Here is a 25609-nt window from a genome sequence, read left to right as displayed (position 1 = left end):
GAAGGCTGAGTGAAAAAAAGCATCCCAGAGAAATAGTCCTTCTGAGTGCCTTGTTACCTAGTGAATGTCCCCTACACAGAAAAATGCATTTTCAGTCTAGAGGAGGTTAGACTCTTACGAGATTAGAGGAATCCATTGTACTTCAGGCACTCTAAGCACACATCAAGGTTATTTAGCTCCCTGTCCCCGGCTGCTACCAGCTCAGCCTTTGTTTTCATTTCCACTCTTTATAGTCCAGCTTTCTTTCCATATGCAGATTCCTATTTGATGGCAGGGCTTGTATGAGTTCTAGCTATAGACATCTTTTACATTGGTGGCTAGTAATGCAACACCCGTCACCACAATCAAGGTGAAATCTTATTGCTAGTCTGTGCTGCGAAGAGCATTGGCTTGCTTGAAATTCTGTGAGAATATCCCTTTCTAACTTATAAATAAGCTATAAATTGAAATTTGAATTTCAGATGCCCTGGGCTCTAATTTTGAATCTCTCCAGTGATCTTTATAATTCACATGATAATTTTCATCATAGTCCTTAAATTGCTCATCTCACTACTCATGGCTACAAGGCCCATTTTTGCCTCTGCTTGAATATATGATGATTTCTTTTATCTGTAATGCCATTGCCTTAGCTTCATTTCTCCTTCTGTCATAAAAAGTCCTGACAAAAAGCAACTTAAGGAAGAAATGGTTTATTACACTTACAGTTGTAGGTTCCAGTCTATTATTATTGGGACGACAAAGCAGGAGCTTGAAGCATCGTATCCATAGGCAAGAGCAGAGGGAACAAGTGCCTGGATCCTTACTTGCTTGCTCTCTTATGCTTAGCTTGCTTCCTCATTCTTACACAGTTCAGGACTCCAGCCAAGGGAGTGGTGCTTCCCACCATGGGCTGGGTCTTCCTACATCAGTAACAATCAAGACAGTGCTCCAGGGACATGCCCACGGGCCAACCTGATGTAGGCAGTGCTTTCACTGACATGCTCTGCTCTGGAGATTCTAGACTGTGCCAGCTGCACAAAGCTAAGCATCACAATCATCCCTGAGTTTTCTTATTCTTAAGATAATTCTTTCAATAGCCAACAAGGGAGAACCTCTCTGGACTACCAAGTTTGTCCTTTCTCCTACAAGACCATGCAGATGATACCTAGAGGTTTATTTACCAATGACACCTGAAACTTTTCCTTTTCTCTTGATGGAGCCTGTTTAAACTAGTCAGTAATAAATCTAGGAATAACTTAGGGATAGGTTTGGAGGGAAGGGTAGTCTTTTCAGTTTTTAGTCATTCAACTCTTTGGCTAGCTACATTTTTTTTGGGGGGGGTTAGAGGTGATGTTTCCCTCAAGGGTGATAAACAGAGAAGTCAGTGTAATAGAAATCTCTCATACTTTGCCATGATCCTCAATTGCCAGATGCAAGTCATTAAGAGTAATGAAAGAGTCAGTTCTAAACAAAGATGTGGGCTTGCTGCCTTTCTCAGGTGGTGTTCGCAGGAAGAATGCTCTTATGTGGGTATCCATGTCCTAATACTATACTCATCCAACACACACATTCCCAACAAGTTTTAGTACATAGTAGACTCCCGGGAAACACCGACCATCTTTCATGTCTGTGTAAAGCCTTTTGTGTATACATGTATTTAGCCAGAAATGGAGGTTCTCAGGTACTCCACGAGGTTTACAGAGGTTCTTAGTGAGGGAGGACCTATAAGTAGAAGTCTAAACAATTGTTAGGTCATCACAGTTAGTAAATCACAATGAAAGGAAAGGACTTGGGCTTGGGGGAGGGATGAAGTTTCCATTTTGATTTACATTCACACTCTGGAATAGAGTTTAGAAAAGCCTTTGCTGTTAACTCTTCATTGTCTTTTTCTTTCTTTGATATTTTACTTTTAAATTCTTTTAGTTTGTGGGGAGGGCAGGGCCAGCTTTATATAAGCATGAAATCATGTATAAACTGAAAACTTTATTTAAAGTGAACCATGAAATATGTTGTGTTTTATCTGATTTAGAAATGTGCTTAAATTTTTGTGTGTTTGTGTAACATGCACGTTCATGTATGTTTGTGTGTATAAGTGTGGATGCCAGAGATCATCATGGGTACCTTCCTCTATTGGCTCTACCTTTGTTTTTGAGACAATATTCCTCATTGAACATGGAGCTCATTGTGGTGATATATTGTGTTCCCCAATATATTGTGTACCCTAATAAACTTATCTGGGGATCGGAGGACAGAGCTAGCCACTAGATTAGACATAGAGGACAGACAGTGGTGGCACACACCCTTAATCCTATCACTTGGGTTCAAGGCCACACTGGGAACAGAGCCAGGCATGGTGGCACACACCTTTAATTTCACCACTTGAGATGTAATGTCTTTGCTTGGGAAGCACACACGCCTTTAATCCCAGGAAATGACATGGCTGGGTGGAGAACAGTATATAAGGCATGAGGAGACAGTAACTAAGTAAGCAGCAGTTCAACTGAGATCCTCAGGGGTGAGGACTCAGAGGCTTTCAGTCTGAGGATTCATGGAAACAGGATCAGCTGAGGAGTTGGCAAGGTGAGGTTGGCTGTGGCTTTTTCTGTTTCTAGGATCTTTCAGCTTTCATCCAATATCTGGCTCTGAGTTCTTTATTAATAAGACTGTTCAGCAATTCATGTTACAGCTCATCACTTTGGCTGAACTAGGTAGCCAGCAAGACTCATGGATCTGCCTGTCTCTGCCCACTACTCAACACTGGGGTTACAGACAGGTGTCACTGTCTTCCTCTTTATGTGGATAAAGGGAATCCAAAATCAGGTTCTCATGATTGCATAGAAAGCTCTCTACCCACTGAATCACCTCCCCAGTTTCCTACTACATACTTTGAAGTGTTAGTTAGGTAATATATTAAACTTCATGTAAAAATTAAATGACACAAAAATAGAAAACATATGAGATTTCTTGACTCTTCCCATATTCCATTCAACTTCTTTCTGGGGGTGTGTACACTTTTGACGGTATGATGTTTCTCCTTCCTCACACTGTGTGCACTAGTTCATGCACAGGTGTGAGTGTGTCAGTTTTATAGTACATTAGGACAGGTAAACTTATGGTCCTGTACTTTTCTACTAACAGTATGTCATAGGATATTTTCTGAGTCATTACAAATCCACTTGTGAATGTTTTTATTAGTTTCATTACAACATTGTATTAATATAATCCAGATCATTATTTATGTGATTTCTTGTTAATGGACAATTATTAACTCAGGGTCTCTTCTTTCTACTATTACAAGCCTTGTTGACAATATTTTTCTATGTAAAGATTTGTTTTTTCCCCAAAATATATATTAACAATTACAGTTATTTGGCAAAGAAGGTAGATATTTAAATTATGAACAATATCATCAAATTGCCTGTTCAAAACTGACTATATCAATTTTCATGTTTAGATCAACACTTTATTCAGATATTTATCTTTCCATTCTTTCCTTAGACACCAATAGTATTTCCAATGCCCACTAGTCCTTAGGTGAAAAATAGGCCCCTGTGTCTAGATAATGTGGTTTCCAAATGGCCAGTGTGCATGTCCCAAATGAGAGAATTTTCCCCACATGTGCATTGGCTCTTGTGTGTTCTGACTGCATTCTTTTGTCTTATTTGTCACGGTTCAGGGACTAGATGAACATTCCTGCCTTCCTATAGCATCACCTGTGCTGTAGCATTGGTCCAGTCTTATGCAGCCATTAGGGATCTTGAGTCTGTTGTGGGACTAGAGGCAACATCTTTAAGGAGACTAGGCTTATACTCCTTCCTGTAGGGTTTCCCATTTTGTATAATATACAACATGTATTTAAAAATAATGAGTACAGCAAGATTATGTCCAGTTGAAGATTGGGTGTGGATTTCCAAGGAGCTGTTGACTGGACATGTATGGTGCATGTATGGATAAGATCTGGGCATGTATGGTGTTTGTGCTATGGTGCCAATGCAGCATGCCAAGTAGTTCATGATGAAGGAAAGGACTGGAAGAAAAGTATAAGTGAATCAACAATGTGTAGTATCATTACTGTTACTTTGTTTATATTAATTTGGCTCATTATTGAATGTGCTGGTTTCTCAAAAAAAAGAATATGAAATATAGTTTATTTGAAAAGACAAACAAAAAACCAGAAACACCTGGGGAATGAGTCCCCTAGATAGCCACTGTACCCAAAGGACATTTCCCTTCAAGTATTAGATTATGTAAATAGGAATATATGAAATAGGTATGTTTCTTATTTTAAAAGTATTATTTTTACAATATGTTCGTAGCTGAAATCTTGAGGAAGCATGGCAGTGGCCTAGAATTAAAAACAGTTTGAGTTCATTAAGATTTGCCTAGACTTATTGTGCAAATGATATTTAATCAATAGAAGAAACCTGTCAATTTTTAACTTTGATGAAGATTTTAGAAATTAAAATTTTCACTATTTAGGAATACCTTTTATGTTTTAGTCTGATCTGCTGAGTGACACAAAATTTGTCTAGCTTAAAAGTGAATGATGTGGCTATATTTTTCTGAAATCAATTGATGTTATTAAAATGATAGAGAGCTAGAATGGTTCAGTGGGTAACATAGGCAAGCCTGACGACCTGAGTTCAACACCTGGAACCCACTTACAGGCACAAAGAGAGAATGGACTCCCCAAAGTTGTCTCCTGGCCTCTGAATGTATAATGCATGTGTATAATGACAATAAATTTTAAAAATTGATAGGGATATGGCTCTGATGGTCAAGTGACTGAATTTGATGACCAGTGGTTTGATAGTGACTGATTAAATATATAATTACTAAAGAAGACATATTTGTTCTTATAGCTAGAATAACTCATTTAGCTTCCAACCTTACCCATTGGATAAAGTCTCACCCCACTCCTCTTACAATGTGGACTCCTGGAAAGCCAAATGTTGTGAAACCAGAAATCTTAGGTCTCCATGTTCCACACTCATGATGCTTTAGGAAATACTCAGACTAAGTGTGGAGTTAGGACTGAATTTCTTTGTAAAGTCTGATACAGGGAGCAGGTTCAGGGCCTATGGGATCAGGGGCCCAGGTGCTTGGTCAAACATTTCCTTTCCATTTGAATCACAGGTGGCTAAACAAACTTGGGTTTGCAGTCATCCATCAGGAATCCACTACAAAGGATGAAGGTATGTTCTGTTTTACATTTCTGAAATTTTAGCAAGAATATTAGGATAGGCTGAATCAGGATGAAGAGAGAGACAATTCAGATTCTATGTGTAGGCTGGTCCTGGGGAAACATGGTTTGACATTTGCAATGATCTAAGAGGTACAGACAGCCATCTTCACACAGACTCACCATGGAGCCATGCCTCCACTGCCAACTAGAAGTGATTTCACACTTCACCCACACTTAAGCAGCTGCAGGCTTCTCTGATACTCAGACAATTGCCAATGCAAATGTTTTACTGCCCTCCTTACAGAGTTCTTACTCATGGACCTGAATGTGTCATGATCTAGGCAGATAACTAGCACCCCACCATTTCCTCTGACAGGTTAACCTTTCTGCCAGGTGCGTGTTGACATTCATTACCTTGAAACTGTTCTTGGAACCTGATGATCAGGCTGGAGACACACCATGTTCGGGCCTCACAAGCCACAGGCGTCTACATCTTCTTAATATTATTAGCTTTAAGTGTGGGGAACAGAGAGGCTGCAGATGTCAGGGTCACTGACACATACTGGTGCTGAAATGCTTAGATTACAGGACACTTGGGGATTGTAAGGGGAAAGTTATATGTTTGATTATAAAATCTTAAGTTTAAAGATGAAAAAGTGGCAAATGTGAACCAATAAGGGAATTCATTACAATGCTGTGAAGTTAGCGTCTAGCTCCCATGTTTATCTTTGTTTCTGTTAGGTAAGCATTCATTTGTTATCAACTGGGGAAGAGAAACCTGTGTAGAAGGATTTATTCTGGTGTTTAAGACCTATTGTAATATTGCCTCTAAACCTCTGAAGCCTCATCTTCCAGGGTCTCCCTTGGAGATCTCCATTTTTGTAGCTCAGCCCAATTCCTCAGCCTGGTCCTCCTCTTGTTGTCTTTTTAGGTACCAGCCAAGGCTGAATTATCAGTCAGACTCAACTCCCATGGTTCATTCTGATTCCCATCTTCACTGCTGATGGTGCTATAATGAAATAAATTTATTTATTTCTGAGCCACAATAGCCCCCATCTTGCATACTGGATGCTCTCTGGCAGCAGAAACCACCATGGGGCGGGGGCGCCTCTTCTTTCTCCAATTCTTGAGTTTCTTTTCCTCAGGTAGTGCCATAGATGTCTTGCTTTCTATATTCTTTTTTTTTTCTTTTTGGATGCTTCCTTTTTTAATTAGATTGAAATTGCAATAGGCAGATGGAGAAAAACCTTTGCTCATACATTATGGAATAAATAATGAGAGCCTTGAAACCTGAAGCATTTTTTTTCTTCCGGTTATAGAATGTTACAGTGAGAGTGAGCAGGAAGATCCTGAAATAGCTGTGGAGACGCCACCCCCTCCGTACGCTTCTGCCACTTCCTCTCCTGTGGGACGTGTAGATGTGAGTAGTCTGTTGGTCACACTAATCTTGTGTGAGGATGTCACTCCTTCCAATTATACATAGACTACCTTGGCCAATACATTTTTAGAATTGACCAAGTTAAGGTGCCTTCCAAAGAGCAAGTGAAACTCTCAGGGTGCTGACTCAGGGTGCTGACTTAGAGCCTTCGCCATAGCAACCCACAGGAATGACAGTCTTGATGTATTTCTTCACAACCCACAAATGGACTGGATCACAGTCAGAGGATGCATGGAGATGCAAAGGTCTTTTGAGTGGCAGGCCAATGCCTGCAGAGGCTCTTTTTGCAGTCTGTATCATGCCCTACTTGTTTTCTGAAGGAATGTTCAAGTGCCTTGCCTAGGTGCCTGTGATACAACAAGGCAACATGAAATTAAAAGTGATATTAAAAATAGGGCATGGAAAGAGAAACAGTTAGAGATGGCAGCTGGGGGTCATCTCATTAAGATTGTGTATGGGCCGGTGTGGTGTGTCCCAAAGAAAGGTCCAAGTTGCATCCCAAGCTTTGGAAGTTCAGGTCTTCATGGATGCCAAGACTTTGGAGAAGTCCTTCATGTTTGGATGTATGCTCTCTAGCAAGAGGTCACACTGGGGTCATTGAGGATATGATTTTTTTTAAAAAAAATTAATTCATAGATTATTATTGTTGTTGTTATTGTTGTTGTTGTTGTTGTTTTGGGTATGTGGTTGAAACTCAAGACTTCCTGCATGCTAACACATGCTTTATATCTGACCCATACCACTAGCCAGATGTACAACTTTTATGTTTATCATGTCCCAGGGCTTTAAATACATAGTCATTCAATCTTCAAACAATCTTGAGAAACAGTGGTATTCTATTTGAGCTTTACTGATCACGTAAGGCCAAGCTCCTTTCTATGGTTAGAGCCATTTGTATTTTCTCTTTGTGTCTGTTAGATGTTTTAGCCTCTGCCTCCTCTTCCTAGTCCTCTCTCTCACTCTTGTTGATTGATGGGATTTCCCAATTTGTCCTTCTCTATATTTGCAATAACATATGTTTGTCATGCATGCTTGTCAGCTGTCAGTCAGCCAGGCTCACTTATTATTTTTTTTAAATGATTTCATGGCTTCTTTTTATAAATGGATGTTTGTGAGTTTAATGACTCAGATTTATCTATCACTTTTATTGAACTTAGTGTCTTTTTTTTTGCCTCCTGGTTTTGAAAATTTCTTACTTTCCCAAGGCTGTGAAGAAGTTGACCTTACTGTCTTCATTTTGTGACAGAGAAAGCCTGTTTGGAACTGTACCATGATAGTTACCCATCCACAGACCTGCAGTCCAGCATTCCATGTCTGAACATAAAGAAATGAAGGGACTCTTCTGAGACCTAAAAGTTAGATTAACAAACTTGGAAGATTCTCTACATTTTTCTGAGTCCTTAATCAAATGCCAGGTGTTTGCTTGTCTTTTTAAGGCAGGGTCTCAAGTGGTCCAAGCTGACCTTTAGCTTCTTGCCATATAGCCAAGGGTGATTCTGTACTTCTTGCATTCATTCACCCCCAAATTACGATTACTAAAGGTGTACACCACCACACTTGATTTTTATGTAGTGTTGGTGATTGAGCCCAGGACAAGCACACTACCAACTGAGACCCTACCAAGCCCTTAAATGTTGTTTCTTAAAAAGTTGTAAATGGTGGCTATGCATGCCTTTAATTCCAGCACTTGGGAGGCAGAGGCAGGAGGATCTCTGAGTTCAAGGCCAGGCTGGCCTACAAAGCTAGTTGCAGGACAACCAGGGCTACACAGAGAAACCCTGTCTTGAAAAACAAAAACAAACTAGTGATATTTTATTTGTATTAAAATGTTATTTGTATGTTAATAAATAAAGTTGCCCGAGGGTCAGAGCTATTAGCAAGCCATAGGAAAGCAGGGCAGTGGTGGCGTATGCTTTGTAATCCCAGCACTTGGTAGGCAGAGCTAGGTAAGTCTCTGTGTGTTCAGGGATACAGCCAGTATTGGATACACATGCCTTTAATCTCAATGCCAACCATAGAAAACCTGGAGGTCTATACAGACAGGCCATAACGAGGCGGTCATGTGGTTGGGTTTACAACCAATGAGAAGGCAGAACAGAAACACTATAAAAAGACAGATACACAGGAAGTAGCTCTGGTTCAGAGAGGTAGGACTACCACAGGAGGAAGGGTAAGGTTTTAGCCCTTAGCTCTGACCTCTTGGCTTTCTTCTTTGCATTAGTTCTGTGTTTCTTATTTAATAAGACGATTGGTTACATATATAGAAACTACAAATGGACAAACAAAACAGTTGTAATTTGGTCACAATTAACAAATTTTCTAAAGTAATATAAGATAAGATTGTCAGATAAATGTTGTCTTGGCCATGTTTTGGCAGTTTAATACAAGCTACTGTTATCTGTGAAGAGAATCCTCAATTTAGGAAAATATATACATCAGTTTGCCTGGAGGCAATTCTGTGGGGGCATTTTGTTGATCAGTGATTGATGTGAGAGGGTCCAGCCCACTGTGGGTGGCACTGTCCCTAGGCAGGTGGTCTAGGTGGTATAAGAAAGCTGGCTGAGAGAGCCATGGAGAGCGAGCCAGTGATGTTCCTTATGGCCTCTGCTTCAGTTTGTGCTTCTAGGTTCCTGCCTTGAGTTTCTCCCCTGGCTTGCCCCTCATGATGGATTGTGACCCTGTAAACCAAGCAAATCACCCTCGAGTTGTTTTTGGTCATGGTGTTTATTACAGTAACAAAAAGCTAACGAGGACAAATATTGAATCGTTAGATTTTTTTTTTCTCCTAGTAATAGAGTATGTCCCTTATGCTCACATATTTTCCAGGCAGATTTTGTTTTTGTTTTCTCTTGTTTCTGGAAAAAAAAAGACATGTAAGACACTTGGTTAAAATAACATGAGGCTTACTATTTAAGCAGATGAAGTGAAAGAAAAGAAAAAAAAACCTGGGTGACTTTTATCTAGGGCATGAGTCAAGTTATTGTTTCTCTCAAAAGTTATTGTCACTCAATATGATATAGGCTAGCCATGAATCAAATATACAAGCCTAGGCCTAAAATAAAAATTTTCCAAGTTTTTTTGTTTTGTTTTTGTTTAGACAGTTGGGAAATGACTTCAAAGTAACTCAACAGAATAAAATAATATTGTTCTGGAAGGTTGTCTCAGAAACTTTCAAGTTTTGGAATAACTAGTTCAATGTCTAGCCTTTCTTATTGCTAGAGAGTAGAGGTAATCTTAATTTTCAGTGCCCGAGAGTTTGAGCTTCTGGTTCTAGTGGGATGAATCACAATGGAGTGAATTCCACAAGGGAATGCAGAGTACTGTAGGATCTTGAGTGAGTGAAGACAGGTTTCTGATTCTATTCTTTCAAACTGAAAAGGCCTCATGTGAGTGACGGGGGTGGGTGGGAGGGGGGTGATGTCCACTTTTCCCTTTGTGTGTCTATGTGTGGGGCACTCCAAATGGCATTCTTCAGGGGCCAAGCTAAGGATTACTCATGGGAACCTAGGACTCCCCGATACCCTAGGGTGGATAGCCAGGAAGCTCCAGAGGGTCGCTCAGTGCCAGTGTAATGTGCACTTGCCTGCCACTGTACTCAGCATTTTGTGTGGGTGCTAGATCTTCGAGCTCGAATGACAAGTATTTTGTTCATTGAACCATCTCAGCAGCCCCAACATGACCTGATTCTTAAAGAAATGGTAGTTTTTTTCCCCAGGCTTATTAAAAAGGTTTAAAAATAGATGGGGGTTCTGTACATTTCATTTTGAAAGATAATTTGTAGATCTCATTGTTCAGATTTCTTCAGTTTCTCAAAGAGAATAAAAGGAACCAACTTCTCAAGTCTCCCAATGTCCTAAGTTACTGTTTTAAGAACTATTAATAGTACTAAAACTTCCACTACATACTTCCTTCTTCCAAGTTTAATTTTAAAGGCACTGTCTGATAACCTTGTCTGTTGTGCGGATTTACTTAAATTGTGAACCCTCTTCTCAGACCTTGGGTGCCATGGATGAATGGTTCATGTTCTTTGTTGGGGGAAGCTTCCTGTTCAAAGAGATAGCTGCAGATGTCCGTCCTAGGGGGAAGGTCTACTTTAGCAGAAGTAGAAAAAGATGGATAAGAAGACCAGGGGAGATGGAGCTAGAGAGTGGGCTATGGCAACTGATAGGCAGGGATAGTCAAAATGGTCCCACACAGCTGAAATCTGAGCACAGGTCTGCAGAGGTATGTTGAGTCAACTGGGTGACCCATTGAGAAGGAGTTTCTCACCAGAGAAAATAGAGCCAAGGTCTCACTGGTGAGAAGTGATGTCTCGATGTCACTGGAGTGTGAGCACATGAGTCTGAATAAGGCTGACAGGATGTAAAGTTAGGGTAATTGTGGCCATCCTATACAGGGCTTGTGAGCTAGCTAAGGCTTTTGATGCTCTATTGTGAGTGATTTGGGAAGCACTTGGAAGATATGAGCAGAAGGGTTGTGAAGTCAGTTTTGAACTTAAGTGGAGACCCAGGCTGGTATATGGAAGAAACCTAGTGCGTCGGGGAGAAGCATGTTTTCATAGAAGGCAGAAAGTGTGCATTGTTCTATGGTGTGGGGTGGTGATGGGCTTCCGGTACAGATCTCAGGCTTTTGAGGAAGTGAGGTGACTGGGACTTGAGCATGCTTAGAATGTAGACCACTGAGAGCTGGATCAGATATGAAAAAGGGGGATAAATATTTATAACCCTAGCTTCAGGCAGCTCAGCTAATAATTCAGATTATTTTAGCAGAATGGTTCAGTCCTTACACTTCGATGCTTTTCAGAAGAACAATTCCTTTTTGTCCCTGAGAACGTTGCAGCAAGCCATCTAAAGCAAATTGAAGCAGCAGGAAGTAAAAATAAACTCTGAAAGGAGGCTCACTGGCTGGGGCTAGAGGAAGAAGTTGAAAACTGAACAAACAAGGGTAGGATAATTTTAGAAATACAGATTTCATTTTAACAGACTGTGTCTTGAATAGCTGTCTACCAAATGTCAATCGGTCACTCAATATCCACTATACAAAATAGTACAGATGCTTGCAAGTGGGTAGTTGTAGGAAGACTTATCAGTGAATATAGCATACAATTTCAAACCTAGGATACACACACACAGACACACACACACACACACACACACACACACACACACACACACACACACACACACATATATGTGCAAGAAGTAGAGATAAGGAAACCACATTTCTACTCGGGATATAAGAAATCATAAGCTTTATGTTTGGGAATTAAACTGATTTTCAAACTCTGCTGTAACTTGGCGTTATGTATTTTTGTCTCTTGCTTTAACAGTTCCTCTCCCCAGCCGGCTAGTATGGCGGCTGTCCCACCACCCCTTCCTGCCTTCTGCTTCCGCTGGCCAACTCCAACCCACTCATTAGCTCTTGCCTGAGTCATTGGAACAACAGGCTCTTTCTTTCCCTTCTTCTAGTCTATCTTTCCTTTAAAAGGACTCCCCAAAGGTGCTTTTAATAACACGGGTTTGCCTAGAGCTCATCATGCATACCAGGTTGGCCTTGAACTCACAGAGCTCTGCTCACTTCTGCCTCACAAGTGCTGAGATTAAAGACAGGCAGCACCACCCCTGGCCCTACTCTTAGGTCCTTGAGATTTCACATTTGTTGACACATTCTTGTCACTAGCCCCTCCTCTGCCCTCAGCCCTGAAAAAAATGCCAGCTTTGCCCAGAGTTTTCCATACTCCCCTTCTGCACCTGCCGGGAGCAAGTTCCTTAGCTCGTGGGAAGTGCTGTTCGGATGCCACCCCAGTTCCACATCCACGGTATCTTGTGGTCTGCTTCAAGCATGAATTCCTCTGCTGAAGCCATTCTCTGCCTTGTAAACCAGGACAAATTGGCTCTTTTGGGTTTTTTCTCCTTCTATTAATCCCTTTATTTGGCATTCACAGTCATGGGTTTCATTGTGCTGTTTTCATACATGTATGCCATTCTGCTTTGTTTTTATTCTGAATCCTCTCTGCATTTCTGGAACCCTTTATTTAAAATGCCTTTTCATGCTGTCACTGTAATTGACCCCCTACTTGGGCCTTTATGTGTCTGTGCTATTTATATAATTACTACATTCGTTTAAAAATGCTGAATTTTAAGTGTGTGTATGTGTGCCCAAGTGAATATACACACAACACATGCATGAATTATTCTATGGAGGTCATGTGGGTGCTGAGACCAAACCTGGAACATCTGTAAGAGTAATATACACTCTTCTCCTCTGAGCCATCCCTCTAGACCCCTAATTATCAAATTATTAAAGCTAGGCCACATTTATATATTTTTATTAGTGATGTTTATAAGTGTCTAGCCAATGGTTGAACTTCAATGCATGGATAGTTGGAAAAGTAGGTGGCTAGTATGTCTTCTTCATCCATACACTACAAGAATATTTCCCCAGGTACTCCTTTAGAAAAAAATTATGGGCCAGGCATGGTGGTGCATGCTTTTAATCCCAGCACTTGAGGCACAGGCAGGTGGATCTCTGTGAGTTCAAGGCCAGCCTGGTCTACAGAGTGAGTTCCAGAACAGCCAGAGCTGCATAACAGAGAGACCCTATCTCAAAGAAAAAAAAAAAACAATTAAAAAAGATATTTATTTGTATTTTTAATTATGTGTAGGTGGGTATGTACACATAAGTGCATTGCTTTTGGAGGTCAGAGGAGGGTCTCCGATCTCCTGGAACTGGAGTTAGAAGAAGTTGTGAGCCACTTGATATGAGCACTGGGAGCCAAAGTCCATTCCTCCACAAGAGCAGTGCCCTCTCTCAGCTGCTGAGCTGTTTCTCCAGTATGTAGAATGGCGCTCTCTCGTGCAGAGATTCCACACATCGCTTAAGAAGGATCACGCCATCTGACTCTCAGGAAGCTCCTGTTTGAGTTTTACAAATGAGGAAACCAGGTTCCAAAGAAGTAAACCTGACTATATTGCAGGCAGAAAATTTAAGATGTTTACCAAGACTCCTGTTTTAGTCTGAGCATGCTGTCCCATACCTGTAATCCCAGCTCTCAGGCACAGAGGCAAGAGGACTCCAAGACTGAGGCCAACCTGGGCTACACAGTGACAGCATATCTCGGGAAAGAAAACAAACCATCAAAAACATATTCCGTCACCACTGTATTATTTGCTCCTACTGATGTACCTGGCAATCAAACAGCTGATAACATGTTTTGTGTACCTGCCACCTGCTAGGTCCTGTTGAGGACATTCTTGCTCCCCGAAGCATCATTATCATTAAGTGATTTAACGGGGACAGCAAATCAAAAATTCAAACAATTGTCTTGAGTACTGATAAGTATTGTGAAGAAGATGAAACTGTGAAGTTCCCAGGAGAGTGGACAGAGATGAGATGGGGGCATGTTGAACTTGTGTTTTGAACACATTTTTTTTTTTTTTAGAGGACTGTAGATCTAAGTAGCGTTTTTTTTTGTTTTTTGTTTTTTGTTTTTTTTTTTTGTTTTTTTGTTTTTTTGTTTTTTTTGTTTTTTCAAGACAGGGTTTCTCTGTGTAGTTTTGCGCCTTTCCTGGAACTTGCTTTGTAGACCAGGCTGGCCTCGAACTCACAGAGATCCGCCTGCCTCTGCCTCCCGAGTGCTGGGATTAGAGGTGTGCGCCACCACCACCCAGCCTAAGTAGCATTTTAATTCAAGTTCTCTAGTAATAAAAATGTCCTACAGAGAAAATGAGAAAATCTATTTTAGTTTTTGAATCAGTCAACTAAAACTCTAATCATGTGGCCAGTGAGATGCATCAGTAGTTAAAGGTGCTTGTCACCAAGCTTGCTAACCTGAGCTTGATCCCAGAGACTCACATGGTAGAAAGATGGAACCATTTCCCCCGATAGCTGTTCTGTGACCTTTACTTGTGTGTGTGTGTGTGTGTGTGTGTGTGTGTGTGTGTGTATGTGTGTGTGTATGTGTGTGTGTGTCTGTGTACTTTCTCCACAGAGACATAAATAGATAAGTGTAATAAGTAAAAGCTGGAATCATTAATATGATTGTTATGAATTATTATTGAAAAATATTTCAAGCTCAAACATCAAGAAATGAATTAAATCACATTGTCAACAGTTCCCTCAATAAAGTAAGCCATGTCACTTGAGGTTGTACATGCTCTGTGTGTCTGACTTCAGCAATTCTTCTCTATCCTGAAGTTAGCCGTTCTATTCAGCAAGTTGATGGCAATCTGAGGAGCTCCTCAGTAAGAGCCTAAACTATTGTGGTGAGATTTTCTTCACAGAGCTGGTTCTCTGATCCATTATTTCCTGGCAGTAATTTATTATCAGCTATGTGTTGGGCACAGATGCAAGAGAAAAAATGGAAGTGTAAAAATGACTAAAAACAGCCTGTTCTCAAGTAGCTCACCAAAAAAGACTTAGCCGTCAATCAGCAATAGCAATATAAGTTGTCAAATAAGATGATATTCATCTGGTGTGTTAGAAGAAGGCACCAGGTATTGTAACCTCACAGCCTGGTGCAGCTGGGGAGACCTCTTACAGAACCAGGTGTGTGAACTGGCCTTGAAGCAGAGACACTTCAGTCAAACTGAGAAGGGGAAGAGAGAGGGGACCTATGTCTTGCTGCCTTTATTTCCTTTGCTGTTTTGTGAGCATGTGATAAAGATAATTCCCAGGAGGCTAGGATTCTATACCCGGTATTGGCTACTGGTAGCTACAGAGTCTTAGAAATAATAACCCATGTTTTGGCACAGCATTATTTACAAAAAATAGTCCCAGATGGAATCTTCTGAAATGAACTCCATGTCCAATTTGTTCCCTGTCACTCACTTTCTAGTTCGTTGACCTCCAACATCTAACACACATACTTTGTTCCTTCTCATTTTGTTTTCCACCTTCCCTAATTCTTTCCACTTTTTTCTTTTCTGTTTCTTTATTCACTCCTATTTTCTTTTTATTTTAAAATAATATCTAGGGCAGAGGAGATGGCTCCGCTGGTTGGCGAGGTGCTTGGTTTGTAAGCAGGACGGCCTGAGTCTGATCCTCAGACTCCATTTAAACATTCTGGTGGGGCGATGTTCTTATAATCCCAGCACTGGGAAGGCAGAGATGGAATTAACCCAGGGACTCATTGGGTAGTTCCAGGACAATGGCGGACCTTGTCTCAAAGAACAGGTGGTCTGTGTTTGTGAGAAAGATACTTGAGGTCATCAGCCTGCGCCCATCGGCATGCACACACACATGCATAGGCACTGAAAAGAAAAGGGAAAGCAAGAAAACAATTCTACAAATGTTGTGTGGTGTCTTGAGAACAAGGATTAAAAGCGTTTCTCCGAATAACAATGGACAAGGATACACTTCACAGACATGGCCATCACTTAGTTAAGAAGTTCTTTTAAGGAGAGTTTGGAGGGCGATATATATATCCCCAACTGAGTATACTGTCTTTTTCTCCAATCCAATTAAAGCACCATGACAGGAGAGCTCAGGCTCTGTCTCTGTAACAAAGGAAAGCTGACCAAATGGAAGGCAAGTTTGACCAAAATGGTTCACAATAGGAGAATGAGCCATGACTGGAGCAGTATGTGGTTTTTTTTTTTTTTTGAACACTTACTTTGTAGATCCATCTAATGAGTAAAATATCCATGCATTTATTTGAATAGTGTGGGGCCCGTATGTTCCTCTCCTGGAGAAGTAGGACTTACAGATCTTGGATCTCTTAGTCGTTAATTGGTCTCAGTGATTTAAGGTAGCCAGCTGTCAAGCTATTTGACACTTTGCTGAATGAAACATTTTCATGCCTGTGTTCATTTCATATCTTACTAGGCATTTTAGTGTCATGTTAATATTCAAAATAGGTTTATTTCTGGGCTGAAGAGATGGGTTGGTGGCTAATATGTTTGCCATGAAAGCATGAAGACATGAGTTTGGATCCCAGATTCTGAGTAGATGCTGGGTAGATGTGGCAGCTTACTTGTAATTTCAGCTTTAGAAGGTGAAGACTAGCCATCTGATGAGCTCTGGGATTGATTGAGAGACCCTGTTTAAATGATTAAGGTGGAAGAGTGATTGAAGATAATTCTTAGCATCATCCTCAGGCTTCCAGGATACACAGCGCACACACACACACACACACACACACACACACACACACACACACACACACACCACATGCATATGAAAATGGGCACAGTAGATTTATTGATTATTTGGCAGCCTATATTCACTGAGTATTCAAGAAGACACATAGTAGTAGGTAGCAGTTTTTCTCATTAAAAGCTCAGAGCACAGGACCTTCAAAATTCAGTGAAATACTGAGTGTTTGAACATAGGTAAACTTTCTGACTTGACTACCATGTTTCTGAGGTTTTGAAGAGGATCCAAATATTGTTATTTGTTTTTGTTCTTTTGGGGGACCCACCAGCTCTCAAATAAATCACACATGGAGGCTTACTCTTAATTATGAATGTTCTGCCTTAGCTTGGCTTAGTTTCTAGCCAGCTTCCCTTAACTTAACTTATTTTGGCTATCTTTTGCCTCTGGGCTTTTTTCTGTTCTCTTACTTCTGTAAATCTTACTCTTACTATGTGGCTTGCTGTGTAGCTGGGTGGCTGGGTGGCTGGGTGGCTGGGTGGCTGGGTGGCCCCTGGAGTCCTCCTCCTTCTCTGGCTACTTCCTTTCACTCTTCCATCCCTTTTCTTTCCCCTCCTCCCAGATTTCTCCTTCTATAGATCCTCTCTGCCTGCCAGCCCTGCCCATCTCTCTCTCTTGCCTGGCCATTCAGTTCTTTATTAGACCATCAGGTGTTTTAGACAGGCACAGTAACACAGCTTCACAGAGTTAAACAAATGCAACATAAACAAAAGCAACACACCTTAAAGTAATATTCTATAACATCCAAATGCTTTCTTCAGTTTTATGTTTTTAATATTCTCCATCATGCCACTTCCCTAATTAACAGGATTATCCAATAGGATGGTGACATAAAACTGAACCATGAACTACCTTCTCGGTCTTATGCCATGGGAGATATAGGGTGACCCAGAGACCAATGCGTCTAGACATTTGGATTTTATTGGCGAATAATGTTAAAAATGGAAAAGAGCTGCCAGATCTTTTGTTTGGTATGGGATTGCATTAAAAAATGTAAACTCCCCTGAAACAAATGGCTATGTATTACCATTTGTCAAAATTCTTAAATTATTGCCATATCAAAACTTATATAACATTTTAACATAAATGGTGTCTGCCTCAAGAGAATGTCCTTACTGGTGACGTGACCTTGGTACTGTGTCTGTGGATTGATGAAATGTCCTTCAGGACTGTTACTTGCCCTTAGAGAGCATGCTGGGAAGCAACCTGTCTGTCACCACCCATGGGGCAGGCAGCCTTTGCTTCTCTCTCATGAACTCAGAGGCTATAACTATATTATTGTCCCACTCGGTGAAGCTGTATTAAACATTGTAAGTGATTGGGCCTGGAAAGATGGCTCTCTCGGTAAGGATGCTTGCTGCCAAGCCTGACAATCTGAGCTCAATGCCAGGAACCCACGTGGTGGAAGGAGAGAACGGACTCCTCTGACCTCTAGAACATGCTGTGATGTCTGGACTGCCCCCTCCCAGTCACAAAATAGTAACATGTTAACACTGTAATTAAACTTTTTTATGTGATTTATGTTTAGCATTTTTTTTAACCTGATAGTTATGATAGTTGGTTATGTGCTAAGGAACAGGTCAATGTTACTAAAAGGTCTCATACCTGCTACGAAGTATTCTCCTGGGCCACACCCCAAACCTCTGCTTTCTTTCTATTGATTACCTTCCTCAGTTGTTTTTGCTCATTTCATTGTGAATTCAAGGAGAGAGGACAGGTTGTCATTGTACCCACAAGCACTCTAAAGAACTGTTGTAAGAGAGTCTTTAAATGGTTGGAGATGCTTAAGTTTTTAAGTCAAAATTTTCGATATGGAGATTTTTTCAGATCTTATATGGTGAACTCAAAATTATACCAATCAGTTTTAGAGACTGGTTCCTGGTGACTGCCATACAATAATAAGAATCATACATTTGTCCTTTGACTTTTTTATTCCTAGTCACTTTTTCAAAAGAGTTCTGGGAGAATTTTAATAAAAGCACAGTGAAGAGAATGGTAAATTTAATCCCAATGTCTCTCTTCCTCCTTTTCCTCCTGATTTTGTTGGTGGCAAATAGGCTGCACGGCGGGCGTCTTCCTCTTCACCCCGACTGAGAGATTCATCATGCTCTTTCTCCTCTCTGGAAAATACCGTAAAGGCACCCAGCCGGGCTTCTTCCTCGGGATCTAAAGAAAGACAGTCCTGGCTCGACATGGTGAACAGCACGCCTGCTGCTGAAGAGGTGGGGCAGCCCCTGACATTTACTGTACAGGTCCACACCCCTGCATCCTCAGAGGCAAGCAATTGCCGGGCCCCAGAAAACAGCTCCGTCATTTCGGAAAGCGGGTTTTTGAACTCTCTATCTAGCGATGACACCTCTTCGCTGAGCAGCAATCAAGACCATCTAACGGTTCCATCCGACAGAGCCGCCGGATCAAGGATGATGGACAGAGGTAAACCAGGAAACTGCTTCCTCTTCTTTACATGGTGAATATTTGTGGGCGTATTATAGAACTCCGCTATAAATTTGTAACTAAAATGTTTCAACTCGTGAATGGCGGTTTGATGATTAGTCACATGGGGCTTAGCCTCCAGCTCCTTTTGTAGATTTTGCCTGTGGCAGCTCCTGTTGCCAGGCCACTAATTATCTATTGCGTCAGTAACCAAGTGCTTTAGACCAGTGGTTCTCAACAATGCTACCATCCTTGAATACAGTTCCTCATGTTGTCATGACACCAAGCATCATTTTTTTCGTTGCTGCTTCACAACTGTAATTTTGCTATTGTTATGAATCATAATGAAAATATCTGTGCTTTTCAATGGTCGTTGGCAAACCCTGTGAAAGGGACCTTTGACCCACAAAGGGGTCATGACCCATAGGTTGAAAACCACTGTTTTAGACTATGAGGCATGTAGGTATGTGATCAAAATGTAATACCTCTCCATCAGCTTGAGAATGAACTCCCCCACTATTTTGGTTTCATAGATTATGCTCTGGGGGCTTGTGGTAATTGAGACCCAGGGATCAGTGAGATGGATTTATATCACTTGGATCTTGTCAAATGGGTTTAGAGCAGCCATCTTCCTGTTGTAGAGGGCCTATCAGTGATCCCCTAAGGGCTTCTATGTAGTTAATGGAAGGCAAAACCTTCACATACATTTTGGAGGGCAGCACCTTTAATAGAGAGGAGGCAATGGCTTTTCTTCCTGGAAAACGGTTTTCTTTTAACAAAGGAAATAGTTGTATGTAGAAATCATCAATGTGTCTTTAAATATTATACAATAATCTTCATTTTTGATTCAGGACAAACTTGTTTCTATTATTATCCATTCATGACGAGTCTTTTCTAATTGTGTCTCATTCATTCTGGTGTAAAACAAGGTTATCTGATATATCAGTGAGCTACTGGAGAATGATGGATTTGCACTGTAAATTTTCAGTGTACTACTGGAAATTGACTTGCTAAATTCCTGCACTAACTTGCAGAAGTTGCCCAATGACATGAATGATGACCCTTTCTCCCCTACTCTAAGCAAGGAGGCTGTTCTTAAGTTCTCAAGTTTGGGGGCTAGAGAGATGGGTCAGTAGTTTAGATCACTAGCTGCTCTTTTGTAGGACCAAGGTTCAGTTCCTAGCACCCACATTGGGTAGCTCACAACCACCTGTACCTCCAACCCAAGGGGATCTTATATCTTTCTCTGGCTTCTGTGTGCACCCATCTGCACTGTACACACACACACACACACACACACACACACACACACACACACACAGAGGCATACACATATACACATGAATAGATAATAATGTCAATCCTTTTTAAAAGCATCTATTTTTAGATATACTCTATTAATTTAATTTTTCAAAGAGAATAATTTAGGCCAGGGATCACAGCTGTAGGCCAGGGTGCAAGTGTGTATGTATGTTATTTTTATACATGTGAATTTGAACAGTCAGGCTAGTAACTCATACTCAAAGTCACCCCAATTGTCATTGCTCTCTAGGGCTTTCTCTGTGGATGCTTTACATTAAATAGTATTTTATATTGATATTTCCAATCTGGGCCAATGACTCACTTTTCTTTTGTGTGTGTGTGTGTGTGTTGGTGATATTTAATTTCTTTTTTTTTTTCATTAAGAATGTTTTTTTCAAGTCGAGCAACTTCTTGAGGTGGTTGAGTAGGTAGGATGGGTAAGAGACTGGAAGCATCACCACTGAGGAAGAGGGCACAGATGAGACTTGTCTATGAGGGATGGAAGGAGTGTACTTCATCTGGCCACAAATATTTGAGATGTTGTGCAAACAAAGTATTGGGTTTAATTGTATCTCCATGGGTTTATACAGTTGAGGTCAGCAGTATAATCAAATGGGAAGTATAAAAATGAGTTAAGAAACTTATTTTTTTGAAGCAATAAGCTGTTGAAAGTAAAGTAGGTAACTTGTACTTGTATGCCCTCATCATTGGAGGTGTTACCCATTTTAAGATGACCATTTTCATTGAGTGTAGAGTGTGTATTGCATATTGATAGTATTTTTGTTCTTGTGACAACACGAAGAATTTTCAAGTGTTGATCTTAAGTGACCTTCAGCTTGGTGCTTACAAGATGCAGATATGGTTTTGCATACATTCAAGAATATATGGGCAGCACAAATTAGTCTTGAAGGTTTTTTGTTTGTTTCTAAAGGACACAAAGTTGGGAGGGTAGGGATGAGGACATGGAGCTTGGAAGAGCTGTGGAAGAGGAAGTAAAGATGATCAAAACACCATACAAAACTATCATAAAAATAAATAAATAAATGAAAGAAATGTAAAAAAAGAAGATATAGATGTTAAGAATGGGAGAAGCAAGCTATTGTTCCCCTTTAAGAACTTACTCTAGCCATTCGATTAGAAGGAGAAGTAAAGAAAGGGTTGACAAGATGGCTCAGCAGATAAAGTGCTTGTCTATGAACCTGACAGCCCAAGTCTGAGCTCCTGGACAAACATAAAGGTGGAAGAAAGGAACTGACTCTAAAACGTTGTCCTTTTAATCTGCACATATATTGTCACACATATGTGCACACCTATACCTTATAAAATGCAATAATAAATAAATAAATAAATAAATAAATAAATAAATAAATAAATTTAAAAAAAAAGATGTAGAAATAACCCTCTCGTCTCTGTGACAGTCAAGACTTCCAAAGCATCAGAGATACTAAAATCCCATTTACATTCTTTCCCAGGAGATAGCCCTGCAGATTGAGTTTCCCATTAGGATTACTAAACAGAGTCATGGGAAGATGCATGTGTTGCTCATCCTTGTCTAATGCCATACTGGGAATTCATGTGCTGAGGAATCCAGCTGGGAGCCAACAGCTCTTTTAATCTAAGAATAAAGAGACCTGGTGGTAATCAGTTTTGAATTACACACAGAAATACCAACAAAATCTAGGTGATTTTTCAAACAGCTCAATGGACAGGTGTTTCTCATGGTAGAGAGGAAGAGAAAATGAAGGTATTTTCCTTCACTGGTTTGTTGGCAGTTGCCATATGTTACAGAATTCTTGCTGCTGATTTTCTCCTGCTGTTGGGGATTTGGTTTCATTCCCAGAAGAGCTGAACCACATCATGTGGTCTCCATAGAAACGGCAGCCCAATCTTTTCTTGCCTTTGCTGTGATTCGCTGTTAAGTAATCAGATTGGGTGTTGTGCATGTATATGTTTGCCTGTCGGAGAAGAAGGTAGCTTTTTTGTGTGTGACTTCTAAAAATTATTGTTTTAACTTTTTAAGGTGGGGAAGAGTCTCTGAAATTTTAGTGTCTAAAATACTATGCTGAGGGTTTTAGATGGGGCTTGAATTTCAGTGTCATCCATGAGAGGAATTACATTTTAGAAGGTTAAGATCTAGTCTCAAGATGCATTTTCTGGGGAAAGAGGCTTTTATCCTAGAAGAGAATCTTAAAGGTTAATAACTGAGTTCTGAAAAGAGTAGACAGCGTGTATTATAGCCTTTCTTTTATTTAGACAATGGAAGAAATATTTTGCAGTTGGTATGCAATTAAAATTGTGGTTGCTAGAATTTTATTCTGAATTCAAATATCCTTTTAGACATTTCTCCCTCCAGTGTAAGCCATTAGAAAAGGGGGAGGGGATGTTAATGACACCTAATGACACTGGCTTGTCTTTCTCTACTGCAACTTTCAGATTGCTACAACTCTAGGGATTCTCCACCAAGCATTTCAACAAAGCACAGCTGGAAAAGAGGTGGTGGGGTTAATGGCATGCTCCTCTCATCTGTTTTTACTATGGGCTCTCCCTTTCTTTGGGGAGTGATTTTCTGACCATTGAAATATAAGATTAACAAGTAGATTAAAAAGAAACTAAGTCCAATACTGAACTCAACTCAATTTAGCATTTCTGTTATTATTATGAAGATGGTTCTGACATGCATTCACGTACTTTGTGCTAACACAGCTCTAACATCCAAAGATGACTGTGCTAAAGCATCTTCATATCTAGTGGGGTGAGTGGGAGGCTAAGACATGATTAACAAAAGAAAGCAAGGCAGAAAAGTGTCACAAAGGAGACACACAGGAATTTACAAAAGCAGGTACACAGAATACAGTCACACCTAAGGAGTCCTGTGCATGGAGGTGGGCCATGGGAAAGGGAGGTAGGAGGGAAATTGGGACATTATTGAATGATGGACTAGGCATCATTATTCATCAGATAAGGCATGACCATTTGTAACTGAGGTGATGATATAGTTGGACCTGTGGTTTCAATGATCTCCTTTAGTCTTAGATCACAGGCTATCATAGGATAAAGGGAGGCAGGAACTAAGAGAGGTTAGGAAGCCTTTGTGGTACCCAGGGTAGAGGTAGAAACTGGAAACAAAGGAGAGATGGAGGATTCTGTGTCTTGCCTCATCTCTGTCATTGTGCACTTGGAATTTAATTTAGTCCATTGAGTATTTCCCAGTGATATTATTTTGTAGTAGAATGAGAAATGATCTTAAAGTGGTGATAAATATTTACTAATAAGAATATCTTGTATATGTGACAGCTGGCTGTCATGGCTTGGATCTCAGGCATGGATGACTGACTCACTAGGTCTTTTGTTGCTCCCACTTAGGTGCCAAAGATCTCTCTTAATTACCATAAAATAAACAGATTAGGTTGCCTGCAAATCCATCCTTGTCATATAACTAGGTCATTTGTGGTACTTAGATTTTCATCCCCTTTTTAAAAATTCTTTCTTAGTTCTGTACATTTTGCTGAGGCTGAGGAAGTGGGAGTGGGAGGCTGTGGCATCTCACTGGAACAGGGATGCTGAAGCTGGTGATGGGCTAAGGAAGTGGGAGTGGAAGGCTGTGGCATCTCACTGGAACAGGGATGCTGAAGCTGGTGACAAGGAGTGAAATCTAGATTCCAGAAGCAGGAAAATGGGGGGCAGCTGGAAAGAAGTAAAAGCGATTTGGGTTAGAGGTTGCAGCTAAAGGTGGAAAATGGGTGTGTTCAGGGGAAAGCACATGTGGCGACGGTGCAGGAGAATGCCTGTGTTGAGAAGGGAGTTTTAAGGGGAAGGCTTTTATGTAAACGCATCCATGAATTGAAAAAGGGCATGAAAAGAAGTCCACTCTGGGGGCCAACGACACCAGACATACCCCTGCTCGTGGCTGTGACTCCTCAGATTAGAACACTCAGTTTATTCCCAGGGGGAAGAGAAGCCTCTGATGTTCCTCATGTTGGGAATTCCTCTTAAGGTTCTGCTACCGGGATTGTGGTTTATCAACTACTCCTGAGCATTTTTTTCTTTTTTATGCGTAGAGTTTACAAGAGCACATTGGAAGGAAAGCTAGGGGACATTTTGCTATTTGGTGTCAGAGTCATCTCTGAATTCACATAACTCTAAGCCCAAGTCATCTGCTCTGCCCCCACCACCTTTGGGCTATCAGTTCTGCAGAGGTTCCTCGTGGCTCATCATAAGGCCTGGTGGACATGAGTGGGTTTGAGAATCACCACAATGGTCTTCAGCCATTTCCATTTTTTTTCTTATAACTTCTTTCTCTTTGTGGATAAGTGTTTGGCTTTCTAGTTCTTTTCATGCCTCTCTGCTCATTTAGACCTTTAGTGTTTCTTTATTGAGGATGATTTCTTATGGTGAAAAGCATCATATACATGGAATACCATCACACACACACACACACACACACACATACACTCATACACACACAGACATACACACAGAGAGACACACAGACATACACACATACACAAACACTAACACACACAGACATACACACACATACACACACACATACACACACATACACACACACACTCACACACACACACAGACATACATACATACAGACACAGACACACATACATACACACACACACACACACACACACACACACACACACACACACACACACACACACGGCAGCCACCATCTTAGGTTTCCTCTCCACCGCTGCCTTTGTTCCTCTCCATTGCTTTCTAGTACACTGTTGTTTTAAAACACCATGAGAAGTCTTATCTATTGGGGAAAACATCTTGCCCAGCTTTGGGCGACTGCATAAAATGCTGGTGGAAGCATACGCTTGAAATTCATAGGCATAGCTTTTAAAACAATGCTAGACTTGTCGAGAACCCGAGAGAACAGAAAGCACGGTATCTGTACCTTTCTCCCTGCCCCTACAGTCCTCTACTGGCTAACTTTCTGCATGCATGTGGTTCACTTTTTACAACCAAAAACAAATATTGAGATATTCCTTGTGAGTGCCCTTCGCTCTATCTCAAATTCATGGCCTCTTCTCCTTTAATTATTATTGTTGCATTTTTTTCTATACATACACATGTGTATATACAACATGTGTATACAT

General features: G+C 40.7%; 1 protein-coding gene across 7 annotated transcripts in view; it reads left to right on the top strand.

The window, feature by feature from the left end:
• Ipcef1 (interaction protein for cytohesin exchange factors 1) overlaps positions 1-25609 on the top strand; it is a 159780-nt gene that overhangs the window by 113824 nt on the left and 20347 nt on the right. For all 7 annotated transcript variants that reach the window (XM_076552840.1, XM_015996781.3, XM_076552842.1 and 4 more), the window contains 3 exons: positions 5116-5174; positions 6484-6584; positions 18812-19187. In XM_076552840.1, the coding sequence (XP_076408955.1) occupies positions 5116-5174; positions 6484-6584; positions 18812-19187 (536 nt within the window). The remainder of the gene's footprint in view (positions 1-5115; positions 5175-6483; positions 6585-18811; positions 19188-25609) is intronic.

This window comes from Peromyscus maniculatus, chromosome 16 (genome assembly GCF_049852395.1).
Source record: "Peromyscus maniculatus bairdii isolate BWxNUB_F1_BW_parent chromosome 16, HU_Pman_BW_mat_3.1, whole genome shotgun sequence".
Lineage (NCBI taxonomy): Eukaryota > Metazoa > Chordata > Mammalia > Rodentia > Cricetidae > Peromyscus > Peromyscus maniculatus.
The sequence above is the reverse complement of the archived record's forward strand: the minus strand, read 5'-3'. Positions and strand labels throughout refer to the sequence as shown.